General features: G+C 31.9%; 1 protein-coding gene and 4 long non-coding RNA genes across 10 annotated transcripts; 2 read left to right on the top strand and 3 right to left on the bottom strand.

Moving 5' to 3' along the window:
- Positions 1-41: 41 nt before the first annotated feature.
- Positions 42-1,263, bottom strand: LOC107070231 (sperm-associated antigen 7 homolog). The gene is made up of 5 exons (XM_015328229.2): positions 1,035-1,263; positions 880-947; positions 719-807; positions 276-613; positions 42-192 (listed from the first exon to the last, which is right to left on the bottom strand). Exons 1-5 carry the CDS (start codon positions 1,111-1,113, stop codon positions 80-82), a joined length of 687 nt encoding a protein of 228 aa, XP_015183715.1. The 5' UTR covers positions 1,114-1,263; the 3' UTR covers positions 42-79.
- Positions 1,264-1,822: 559 nt separating this feature from the next.
- On the top strand, positions 1,823-4,893 carry LOC107070206 (uncharacterized). 4 transcript variants are annotated; one of them, XR_016175862.1, is made up of 7 exons: positions 1,823-1,967; positions 2,064-2,217; positions 2,372-2,602; positions 2,677-4,389; positions 4,496-4,582; positions 4,662-4,735; positions 4,846-4,893. It is a non-coding gene; the product is annotated as an uncharacterized LOC107070206 (long non-coding RNA). The 4 variants fall into 4 exon arrangements; XR_016175864.1 differs by having other exon boundaries at positions 1,863-1,972; XR_016175863.1 differs by having other exon boundaries at positions 1,871-2,217; positions 2,377-2,602.
- Positions 4,894-4,960: 67 nt separating this feature from the next.
- LOC149033135 (uncharacterized) lies at positions 4,961-5,336 on the bottom strand. The gene is made up of 2 exons (XR_016175865.1): positions 5,134-5,336; positions 4,961-5,061 (listed from the first exon to the last, which is right to left on the bottom strand). It is a non-coding gene; the product is annotated as an uncharacterized LOC149033135 (long non-coding RNA).
- On the top strand, positions 5,228-6,658 carry LOC149033134 (uncharacterized). Of its 3 annotated transcripts, XR_016175859.1 has the most exons (3): positions 5,228-5,364; positions 5,867-5,914; positions 6,021-6,658. It is a non-coding gene; the product is annotated as an uncharacterized LOC149033134 (long non-coding RNA). The 3 variants fall into 3 exon arrangements; XR_016175860.1 differs by lacking the exon at positions 5,867-5,914 and having other exon boundaries at positions 5,343-5,364; XR_016175858.1 differs by lacking the exon at positions 5,228-5,364 and having other exon boundaries at positions 5,371-5,914.
- LOC149033133 (uncharacterized) lies at positions 6,142-7,444 on the bottom strand. The gene is made up of 3 exons (XR_016175867.1): positions 6,858-7,444; positions 6,500-6,709; positions 6,142-6,427 (listed from the first exon to the last, which is right to left on the bottom strand). It is a non-coding gene; the product is annotated as an uncharacterized LOC149033133 (long non-coding RNA).
- Positions 7,445-12,023: the final 4,579 nt, after the last annotated feature.

Below are 12,023 nucleotides of genomic sequence, written 5' to 3'. Positions count from 1 at the left end.
TATATATACAAGATGATTAAAAACATAATTAAGTTGATGTAAATTGAAACAATATAATTATAGACTACAACACGCTTTTTCACTTTTTATCGTCAGTTGGAATATTATTTGTTTCTACCTTTCTTCTCTTTGCACGTATGTCTGCTAACGTTTGTTCTATACTTCGTTGATCCTTTTTATTCTCGCTAGGTACTACAAAGTATGCATTATCGTACAATATGACGAATATTACTTAAATTTTGGGTAACCTTTAGATACCAAATGATGCTACTTACCACAACCATAGTTGCTATTAGCTTCCGTTTTTCTAGCAGCCTCCAAAGCCGCCTCTTTTCCAATTATATGCTGATATTTATCTTTATAGTAACTATTTGGAATAAAATTATCTATTTGTTTCTTCGAGTTTAATGACTCTTCTTCCTCTTTTATTTGTTTTTCTCTTTCTTCCTGTATTCTTTTTGCTACATCCTCGTTCCACTCTTCCCCCTTACGGAGAGTATTCAATTGATCTTCAGAAGGAGCGTGTTCCCTTTTGAAGATCATAATGTAACGATCAATGCCTTCTTCTCCAAATGAATATGCCCAAACATTAGCAACTTCAGCAACGTCGTGTCTAATAGAAATATATGTCAAAATACCATTTTTATTAACAATCAAACAATCAAATATTCAAAATGCATTAACAATATCATAGTGTAAATGTTATTTCTTTATATACATTATACTTCTGTGAATCTGATCCATGGGAAGAAATTTGTATTCTTTGGCGGTGTCATCCTGAAGAAATTTGTTTATTTTTTCTTCCACCTATGATTTCATTTGAATTCAGAGAAATAGTCAATTAACAATAACATACATTTTTTCTTACAACGTTTTTACCTTCTTTCGAAAACTCTTCAACCTTTCGGATTCTGCTTTTTGATGCTTTTGATACTCCTCTTGTTGTTCTGCATAATATGAAATGGTTAAATCCTTAATAGTTAATCACTTAATCACAACGTGAATGTACACGGTAAGGTTAAATTTCAACTGACTTTTTATTAATGCCTTTTGTCTGTTGCTCGCTGTAGGAGGTTTTTCCATAGAGTTCAGAATAGATCCTAACAAATCCATCCTTCACGGAGATTTAAGAAATTATATTTCCACTAATTATTATTCAACACGACAATAATAAGATATCTATCTTCATTTATATTAACGTAAATAAAGACAAATCAAAAAGCTAAATGTATATACCCGTATTACACTCCATAATAATGTATATTATTGGACATAGGTGTGCTAGTATAGCAACAAAATAATTCTAAGCGGGTTATATGAATTTCCTACTCGACCAATTTCATGCTTTATTGCACTTTTTGCATTTATTGCATTTAATATTCTACTGGATATTTACATAATTCAACTATCTTTTGTTTATGGATATATATTTAAATGTTACATCAATACTTTTATGAATATTATCACACTGTATTAACTACATTTAACTAAACGTATTGAATGTTTTCTTCAATTTAATATGAAAGATCAATCAAAGATCCATCTAAATCCATAGAATATTAATCAAAGAATTTATTCCACATCTTTGAAAGGAAAAGTACTGTCCGAAAAATTTTGTTTAAAGAAGTAAATATTATAATACTATTAAAATATACTTATTTTTATCCTTTTAAAAAATGATTTAGGTTGCATTAAAATTTAATAAATTAATAAAACTATGTCGGGAAATCTGTATTTTATTACCGACAGGTAACAAATGTTTCGCCATCTAGTGGTACTAGATATTACTTCATTGTACCGACTAGTAAAATTAGGCTGCCATCTTGCGGAAGTAAATGTTACTATGACTAAACGACTACTAGAATATGTTTCGCCATCTAGACAAAAGACAAAACATCACTAGGATAAAATCAAGATGGCTACCTGTCAATGTACTTTGAATACCGTAAATACCGGCTATGTGCAGTGTAAAGTATTTAATTAAAAAAATCCTTTTAGTGATGCAATAATCAAGTGAATAATATTTTTTATTTATAATAATTCGTTTCATATTCTTTATTTAGTGATCGCCAATTCTGGATGAAAATAATTAAACTGGATAAAGTGCTGTGGGACAGTGTTATGTCATAACCTAAGAAAAATAATTTTCTTAATTAAATCCGAGAATGCAGATGAATTCGAGACGTTAGTTTTATCAAATTATTATAACAAATACTAGTAAGTAAAGTATATATTTTGTTATACGAAATTCTACTAATTATTAAAATATATGGATTATTTTGTCTTTTAACTTTATGCATTATCTAAACATTTTCTCCCTTTTGAAACTTATTTTGGTATTTATATAAACTACTTTTTAAAATATTTTTAGATCAGCATGCAGATCTATATTTTTAATTCCAATTCAAGAACATTATACTCACGAGAAGAAGAATTCATTACACCATTCAATCAATGGATATATATTTCATTTTCTTACGACTAACGATTAAAAGATTTGCATTGATTATGCCATCCGAATAAGAGTTTTATTCTATAACATTATGTAAATAGAATGTAGGTGCACTAACAAAGAATAATCAAGAGAAGAATTTGTCAAAAGGTAAGCATTGCAATCTTGCATTTGTAAAAAACAAACCTATATCAAACTGATTGATAAACTGATTCATTTAACAGGATAGGTAAATAATTTGACTAGAAATGCCTACTCATTATTATCAAGATTGATAAGAAGAATTCAACAATAGTACAACTAACATTATTATATTAAACACTTATATGTCTATTTTGCACCCCACAATAATACACATGCACATACACAAAAAAGGATTTCTTGTATAAACTGTTGTGCTGCGACTTATCATCGTCGACTGTATCGACATATAATTTTATATAAATGAACGGGGTGATTAATTGGATCAAAGAAAATGTAAAATCAGAAAGGAATTTGCCTCGACTGTGTCTTTTATGTTACATCATCATCATCATCAGCAGCATCATCATTAATATATACTCTATATATACACATACATATTTCAATTCTCTTGCGTGACCATAAGAGTATAATTTCATGGAAAATTAATTATTATATTACAAAATATTTCGATGCATGTACAATTATATGTAGTAGTAGTAATTCATGTTACAGTAATCGACTTTTATTAACTGAAAAACAAAAAAAGTGACATATTTATGAATTATTTTTAAAAGATTACATAAACACACTTGCAAAATAAATATTGTTTCAGATAATAAAAGTATTATTATTATTATTATAATTAATTTTGTGGTTACGGATTAATGATAAAAAAACATTTCTTATTATTTGAATTTTCGCGGGCAACACATTGCTGAGGAAAAAATCAAGATGGCTGCCGTGTCGTGTACTACCACGTGCACTATTAAATATTTAATTAAAGAAATGCAATAGTGATGCAATCATAATCAAAAGAATAATATTTTGTATTTAGAATAATTCTTTTCATATTCTCTTCTCTTTTTAGTGATTAGTGATTGCCAATTCTGGATGAAAATAGTTACAAATGGGATGTATTGGTGTGTGTGGTACAATAGTATTACGTCATAACCAAAGGAAAATAATTTTCTTTATTAAATCCGAGTATATATAGATGAATTCAGGATGTTCTCATTATATCAATTTATTTTAACAAATATTAGTTACTACTAAGGTACATCTATATGTATTTTGTTATACGAAATTTTACTAATTATTAAAATATATGTGTGGATTAGTTTGTCTCTTAACTTTATGCATTATCTAAACATTTCTGTCCCTTTTCTTAGCAAAACAACTTTACATGCAATTCCATCACACCAACTTTCCACGCACACCAATGACACCATTCAAAAGGAGAGACTCCACACGATCATGAGGGTTTTTTACCATCACTTCAACTTTCCACGCAATCCTATGACTCCATCCATAACCAAATATCCCATACAGTCATGAGGGTTTTTTTAACCATCACTTTAATTCTGCTGCACGCAATTCCAGTTTAATGCACTCTGTGTTCTTATCATACTTGCACTGCGAGAAAATAATATATGTATATAGTGTAATATTTTATCAAAAGAATACGAGAAGAAATGTATATCTTAGTTATCATCACAAGATATATGGATAACACACGTGGCTAATACATTATTATATTACCGACATTCAATTCAAGTCAAAATTTTTTATCAAGTCTTACGTACACACGGTAATAGAAGATAATACTTTTTTTTTAATGGCTGATAAGAAAAATTGATGTATTTGTTAATAAATATCTTCTTTTGCAGGGAATTTCATTTCATTACTATTATTATGGAAAAAGAATATGCAGCTGATATTGTTAAAAACTAATGTAGACTAAAATATGTAAAGAGGTAAATATTATAAAATTATTCAAATATATTTATTTTTGGTTATCATATAGTATAAATGATTGGGATTTTATTAACTTTTTAATCAATTAATAAAAATGTTTATTAGGAAATTAGTCTTTTATCACCGACTGGTAAAGAGAATATGTATCGCCATCTAGCAGCGGTACTAGCTATTACTTCATTGTACCGACTGGTAAAATTATGCTGTTATCATCAAATGATGGAAATATTTAATTCACTTACCGACAAGTACAATATGTTTCTTCATCTAGACAAAAGAAAATACATCGCGCTTGGACACAATCAAGATGGCCACCTGCCATTGTATACTGCCACGTGCAATAAAGTTAAGTATTTAATTACAAAAAATTCAATAGTGATGCTTTAATTAAGTGAATAATATTGTTTTTATTTACAATAATAATTAAGTGTTCATATTCTATTCTTTTTGTTTAGTGATTAGTGCTCGGCAATTCAGCTTAAGAAGAAAACCATTGGACTTGATGTGTGATATCTTCTGAAGAAAAAAAAACTATTGGACTTGATGTGTGATATCTTGTGAAGAAAAAAAACCATTGGACTTGACGTTTGATATTTCCTTAAGAAGAAATCCATTTAACTTGATGTTAGATATCTGCTTAAGAAGAAAACCATTGGATTTGTGTTTGTGATCTAAAAAAGAAAACCATTGTACTTATTATTATTATTATTATGTTAAGTTAAAAGGAATATCATTGTACTTACTATTATTATGTAAATGTAAAAAGAATATTATTGCACTGTACAGGTGGACAGGTCGACAGGAAAAGTATACCATTGCACTTTAAAGGTTACTTGTCGACTTACAAAGTATACCATTGCACACTTTAGGTTACTTTGGATTACCACGTTTTGTGTCAAATTTTATTTCTTTTTTATCACCTATCCTATCATCCAAGCCATTTAATTTTCTTTTAATAAAATCAACCATTACATGTAAGTATTAATTATTGTAAATGTTACAAGTTAAGAAACTTATATGTTTTTTTTTGGTCGTATAAGGTATTTTTTTTTTTATTTATAATGCATGAACATTTTAATAGAAATATTTTAGTAGACAATTGAATTTATTATTAACATATATACATTTTAGCATATTAATGAAATATTTTTGAAATAGAAAGTTTAGAATAGCATTGAATTTGAAGTTATGTTAACTGAAATAGAAAATCATTGCAGTTGTGGTTATGTCACTGTTTATATTTGCACTAGAAGCAAACCATATATAGAGTAGTAATATTTTATGAAAAGAATATTAGATAGAAAAAATGTTTCCTAGTTATCACAAATTAAGAAAAGAAATGGTAAATACATTCTAATGTGTGCAGTTCTTACTATATGTACTAAATTTATTAATGTACACTTATTTTATTGGGAATAGACTAAGAGCATAAAAATGTATATATTTGTATGAATTCATTTGTGTTTTTTTTTGTAGAAATACCATCATGTATTTTATAATGGAAATAGGATGTTGTTTGAAGAAGTAAGTATTATAATATTGTTTAAAATACATTTATTTTTGTCATATAAAACGTGAATTAATATAATATAATTAATTTAGTAAAAGTTAACATAAATTTTTACTTTAGTTACCGACTGGTAGAGAGAATATGTATCGCCATCTAGACGACGAAAGAAAACACATCTCTAGGACAAATTCAAGATGGCTACCTGCTGTCACATTGTACTTTTGTGTAAAGTATTGTGTAGTAAAGTGTAAAGTATTTAATTAACAAAATTTCTTACAGTGATGCAATCATAATTAAGTGAATAATATTGTTTTTATTTATAATAATTCTTTTCTTATTCTCTTCTCTTTTTTTGCAGTGATCACCAAATCACCTTAAGAAGAAACCCATTGGACTTGATGTTTGATATCTTGTGAAGAAAAAAAAACCATTGGACTTGACGTTTGATATTTCCTTAAGAAGAAATTCATTTAACTTGATGTTAGATATCTGCTTAAGAAGAAAGCCATTGGATTTGTGTTTGTGATCTAAAAAAGAAAACCATTGTACTTATTATTATTAGTATTATGTTAACTTAAGAAGAATATCATTGTACTTACTATTATTATGTAAATGAAAAAAGAATATTATTGCACTGTACAGGTTACAGGTCGACAGGAAAAGTATACCATTGCACTTTAAAGAAGGTTACTTGTCGACTTACAAAGTATACCATTGCACACTTTAGGTTACTTTGGATTACCACGTTTTGTGTCAAATTTTATTTCTTTTTTATAACCTATCCTATCATCCAAGCCATTGAAATTTTCCTTTAATGAAATCAAACATTATATGTCATTATTAATTATTGTAAAATTTAATTATGAAACAAATTTATGTGTTTTTTGTCGTATAAGGAATTTTTTTTTTAATGCATGAACATTTTAATAGAGAATTGAATTTATTATAAACACAAACCTTTTAGTATATTAAATTATTATGTAATAACCACGTGAGTTGTACATATAATGAACGGAACGTGTTAATTTAATAACCATTGCACTAAAGGTTATGTAAAAAGTTAAATAGAAAACCATTGCACTTGAGAGAGGTTATATGTAATTAAAATAGCAAACCATTTCACTAAGTATGGATATGTTAGCATAAGAAAAATACCACTTTACTTGTAGATATATGTGTAATAACGTATAATGAAAATTATTAATTTTTTTAAGAGGCTATATCACGTTAGAAAGATAAAATTGGCACGTATGGTGGTTATGTTACTTTAAGAAGAAATAAATCATTGCACATAATAGATTTTACTATATTACAATAAATAGACGACCACTGCACATTAGTTTATAAAAGATTTTAAACAACAACCACAACAAGAATATTTGCACTTGTGTATATAATAAGATAGAATAAAAAAAATAAAAGGCAATGTTATTTTAAAGTAAAGTAATGGATGTCATGCGAGATTGACAAGAGGGAGAAGCCATTACAACTTGATGTATGTCAGCTGTACAGTTCATTTGCATATATAATTACGAGATGGCGTCTTGAACTCGATAGCGTTGGGCTTGCCAATTTAGTATAAAGGGAGGTGAAAAGCGCACGTATTTCAACGCATCGGGGTGCGACCCCGACTCTGCAGAAGCAGAGTACTCCTGTGGCTGCGCTCAGGAGCAGGTTGCAATACACGCTTAGGCCTGAGCGTTGTATTCAGCTTGCTCCTGAGAATGACAGCCATTGGAAAAAGGGATGAGGAGGAGGAGTAGTAGTAGTAGTAGTAGTTGCATGTAGTAGTAGTAATAGCTTGAAATAGTAGTAGTAGTAGTAGTAGTAGTAGGAGCATGAAATAGTAGTAAAAGCATGAAATAGTAGAAGCATGAAATAATAGTAGTAGTAGTAAAGAATTAGAATAAGAAAATTGGGGGTCTTCTAGTATTAGAGGGGGCCTGGTCTCTAGTTAATGGGGTGGCAATCAATCGTGAGGCCGTGCCTGTAGCCGATTTTACAGGTCAAGGTCATCGAAGGTCAAGGACATCCAGGGCAAGGTCGCGCGCGAGTTTCATTCATTATGTGGGTCAAGGTCACGCGCGAGGGTTCGTTTATTATGTGTGTGTGCGTTTTAATATTCACGCGCGCGGGGGTTAAGTCAGTATGTGTGTATCAATTTATTTATTTATTTTTTTTTTTTTATTGGGTTTATTACGAGTTTGTGTGTTTATGTTTTTTTTTGGGTGTAGTTAGAATTTGTGTATATGTTTTTTTGTGGGTTTTTAAGAGTTTGTGTATATGTTTTTTTTGGTATTTTAAAAGTTTGTGTATATGTTTTTTTGGGTTTTTCAGAGTTTGTGTATATGTTTTTTTGGGTATTTTAAAAGTTTGTGTATATGTTTTTTTGGGTATTTTAAAAGTTTGTGTATATGTTTTTTTGGGTATTTTAAGAGTTTGTGTATATGTTTTTTTGGGTATTTTAAGAGTTTGTGTATATGTTTTTTAGGGTATTTTAAAAGTTTGTGTATATGTTTTTTTTTGGTATTTTAAAAGTTTGTGTATATGTTTTTTTGGGTATTTTAAAAGTTTGTGTATATGTCTTTTTGGGTTTTTTCAGAGTTTGTGTATATGTTTTTTTGGGTATTTTAAAAGTTTGTGTATATGTTTTTTTTGGTATTTTAAAAGTTTGTGTATATGTTTTTTTGGGTTTTTTTCAGAGTTTGTGTATATGTTTTTTTGGGTATTTTAAAAGTTTGTGTATATGTTTTTTTGGGTATTTTAAAAGTTTGTGTATATGTTTTTTTGGGTATTTTAAAAGTTTGTGTATATGTCTTTTTGGGTTTTTTCAGAGTTTGTGTATATGTCTTTTTGGGTTTTTTCAGAGTTTGTGTATATGTTTTTTTGGGTATTTTAAGAGTTTGTGTATATGTTTTTTGGGTATTTTAAAAGTTTGTGTATATGTTTTTTTGGGTATTTTAAAAGTTTGTGTATATGTTTTTTTAGGTATTTTAAAAGTTTGTGTATATGTTTTTTTGGGTATTTTAAAAGTTTGTGTATATGTCTTTTTTGGTTTTTTCAGAGTTTGTGTATATGTTTTTTTGAGTTTTTTAAGAGTTTGTGTATATGTTTCTTTGGGTATTTTAAAAGTTTGTGTATATGTTTTTTTTGGTATTTTAAAAGTTTGTGTATATGTTTTTTTGGGTTTTTTCAGAGTTTGTGTATATGTTTTTTTGTGTATTTTCAGAGTTTGTGTATATGTTTTTTTGGGTATTTTAAAAGTTTGTGTATATGTTTTTTGGGTTTTTTCAGAGTTTGTGTATATGTTTTTTGTGTATTTTCAGAGTTTGTGTATATGTTTTTTTTGGTATTTTAAAAGTTTGTGTATATGTTTTTTTGGGTATTTTAAAAGTTTGTGTATATGTTTTTTTGGGTATTTTAAGAGTTTGTGTATATGTTTTTTTGGGTATTTTAAGAGTTTGTGTATATGTTTTTTAGGGTATTTTAAAAGTTTGTGTATATGTTTTTTTTGGTATTTTAAAAGTTTGTGTATATGTTTTTTTGGGTATTTTAAAAGTTTGTGTATATGTCTTTTTGGGTTTTTTCAGAGTTTGTGTATATGTTTTTTTGGGTATTTTAAAAGTTTGTGTATATGTTTTTTTTGGTATTTTAAAAGTTTGTGTATATGTTTTTTTGGGTTTTTTCAGAGTTTGTGTATATGTTTTTTTGGGTATTTTAAAAGTTTGTGTATATGTTTTTTTGGGTATTTTAAAAGTTTGTGTATATGTTTTTTTGGGTATTTTAAAAGTTTGTGTATATGTCTTTTTGGGTTTTTTAGAAGTTTGTGTATATTTTTTTTTGTAGTTTTTTAGGAGTTTGTTTACATGTTTTTTGTTGTTTAATCAGAGTTTGTGTATATGTTTTTTTGGGTTTTGTCAAAGTTAGTGTATATGTTTTTTGTGGTTTTTTAAGAGTTTGTGTGTATGTTTTTTGTTGTTTAATCAGAGTTTGTGTATATGTTTTTTAGGGTTTTTTCAGAGTTTGTGTATATGTTTTTTTGGGTATTTTGAAGGTTTGTGTATATGTTTTTTTGTGGTTTTTTAAGAGTTTGTGTGTATGTTTTTTGTTGTTTAATCAGAGTTTGTGTATATGTTTTTTTGGGTATTTTAAGAGTTTGTGTATATGTTTTTTTGGGTATTTTAAAAGTTTGTGTCAGGGTTGCGTCAGGGTTGCGTCAGGGTTGCGTCAGGGTTGCGTCAGGGTTGCGTCAGGGTTGCGTCAGGGTTGCGTCAGGGTTGCGTCAGGGTTGCGTCAGGGTTGCGTCAGGGTTGCGTCAGGGTTGCGTCAGGGTTGCGTCAGGGTTGCGTCAGGGTTGCGTCAGGGTTGCGTCAGGGTTGCGTCAGGGTTGCGTCAGGGTTGCGTCAGGGTTGCGTCAGGGTTGCGTCAGGGTCCTCCCCGAAGGTCTACCACCTTGTCGTGGTGGGGAGGCTTAGGTGTTCCCATGGCCTTTGTGAGGGATAACACTCTCACACTGGTGGGGAACACTGACTAAGAGTAGACCAAGGTAGCGGCCATCATGGTCCTGTGGTCCTGGCAGGACAATGCTCTGGCTCAAGGTTCCGCCCTTGCCTTCGCTAGGCATGCTTAACACTCACTCCTTTTGCTGAGTGTAGCATGATCCTGAACCCTTGTTCCTTTCCTCGTAATAGCTCATCCCCTCCTTTCCTTTCTCAATTTTGGAGCTAGCCTCCAACCAATATATATAATTATGGATATGGAGACTAAAATTATGAATTCGAAACGGAGCGGGAGGGATACCCGATCCACGGCGGCTTTAGGGGGTGGTCTGACAGGCCCCCGGTCGTCGTCAGCCTACGACTGTCATGAGTTTGAGGCAGGCAACCCGGCCTCAACTCTGGAAAAGACGACGGGAAGGCCTCTGCAGGTAGGTAACCTGGCCTGCAGTGGCAGCCATGCTACAGGAAAATTAGTTGGAGATGATGGCTCTGATATCGAAGAGTGGCAGAAGGCCACTCAAGCCATCAAGAAACTTGGCCTCAGTGGAGCAATTTCCATAACCTCCACTCAAGGCCAAAAAAGAAGACGCCAAACTATTGCGTCTGACGAGGAGGAGGATCTAATGGCGGGATCCTCAAAATCCGAAGAAGTATGTACTAAGACGTCGGTTCGTTTGTTGGAACCGGGTCGGCTGGCGGAAAAGGCCAGAAACTTGATCTCCGCCGCAGATGAAGAAAGGAGGAGATCTAAAAATATAAAGGGAGATGTCTCTGGGCGAATGAAAGGTAGCCTCATGGGTGCCCTAAGCCTAGTTACAGAAATGGAGAGACGCCTCATTCAGAGAGACGAGATCCTCTCTGAGAGCGAGGCAATAAAATCTTTAAGGAGAGAGTTGAAGGAGCTGGAAGCTCGCCACGAAGCAGCTCTGGAAAAAATTAAAACATTAGAGCGGAGTCAGAGGACCAAGAAATGTACTTTGCCCCCACCTCCACCCCCTCCTCTGATAACAACATGGACAAAGTCCTAGCAGAGGTGCGAGCTCTTGCCAAATTGGTGGCAGAGTTACAACGTTCGAAGAAGGAGGTATCGGCTCCTGCTGCGGTTGTATCTGCGGCTCCGGCTGCTATAAAATTCAATTTCGGGACTAAGACCGGCGGTGTATCTGGGTTCGGAACGGGAGCTACTCCACGCCCGGTGCTTTTTACACCACAAGCCAGTGTGGTGTCAAGCCCGACCAACGGCATTCACCGAATTAAGCCCAGGGTTACGCCGAAACCTGCGTCCAAAAAGGACGAGGGTTTCGCGGTAGTGCTCGGCAGGAAAAAGCGCAGGGCTATGGCGAAACTTGCCAAACCTGCGCCTTGCCAGGGCACTGTCCCTACTGCTGAAGAAACTCTTTCAAAAGGGAAGAGGAAAAATACTGGGGGAGTTAAAAGTACTCCTACTAAAATTCAAAGTAAGATCAAGCGTGGCAAGGGAGTGGAGCGGTCTGCGGCTATCTCCCTCACGTGCCCGGGGGAACTTTCGTACCGGGACGCCGTACTCCGAGCAACGGAGAAGATCAACCTCAAAGAGCTCGGGGTCACGGACATGAGGTACAGGAGAGGCCTTACAGGCTCCCTA

This window comes from Polistes dominula, unplaced genomic scaffold, assembly GCF_049000335.1.
Source record: "Polistes dominula isolate Pdom_NZ unplaced genomic scaffold, Pdom_raw_medaka contig_15, whole genome shotgun sequence".
NCBI lineage: Eukaryota > Metazoa > Arthropoda > Insecta > Hymenoptera > Vespidae > Polistes > Polistes dominula.
This window is presented reverse-complemented; position numbering and strand designations above follow the sequence as displayed.

Coding starts and splice junctions, on each gene's coding strand:
- LOC107070231 (XM_015328229.2), bottom strand. CDS start 1,113: ATGGATTTGTTAGGATCTATTCTGAACTCTATGGAAAAACCTCCTACA. Junction 948..1,034: donor ACAAAAGGCATTAATAAAAA/GTCAGTTGAAAT, acceptor CATATTATGCAG/AACAACAAGAGGAGTATCAA. Junction 614..718: donor CAGATTCACAGAAGTATAAT/GTATATAAAGAA, acceptor TATTTCTATTAG/ACACGACGTTGCTGAAGTTG.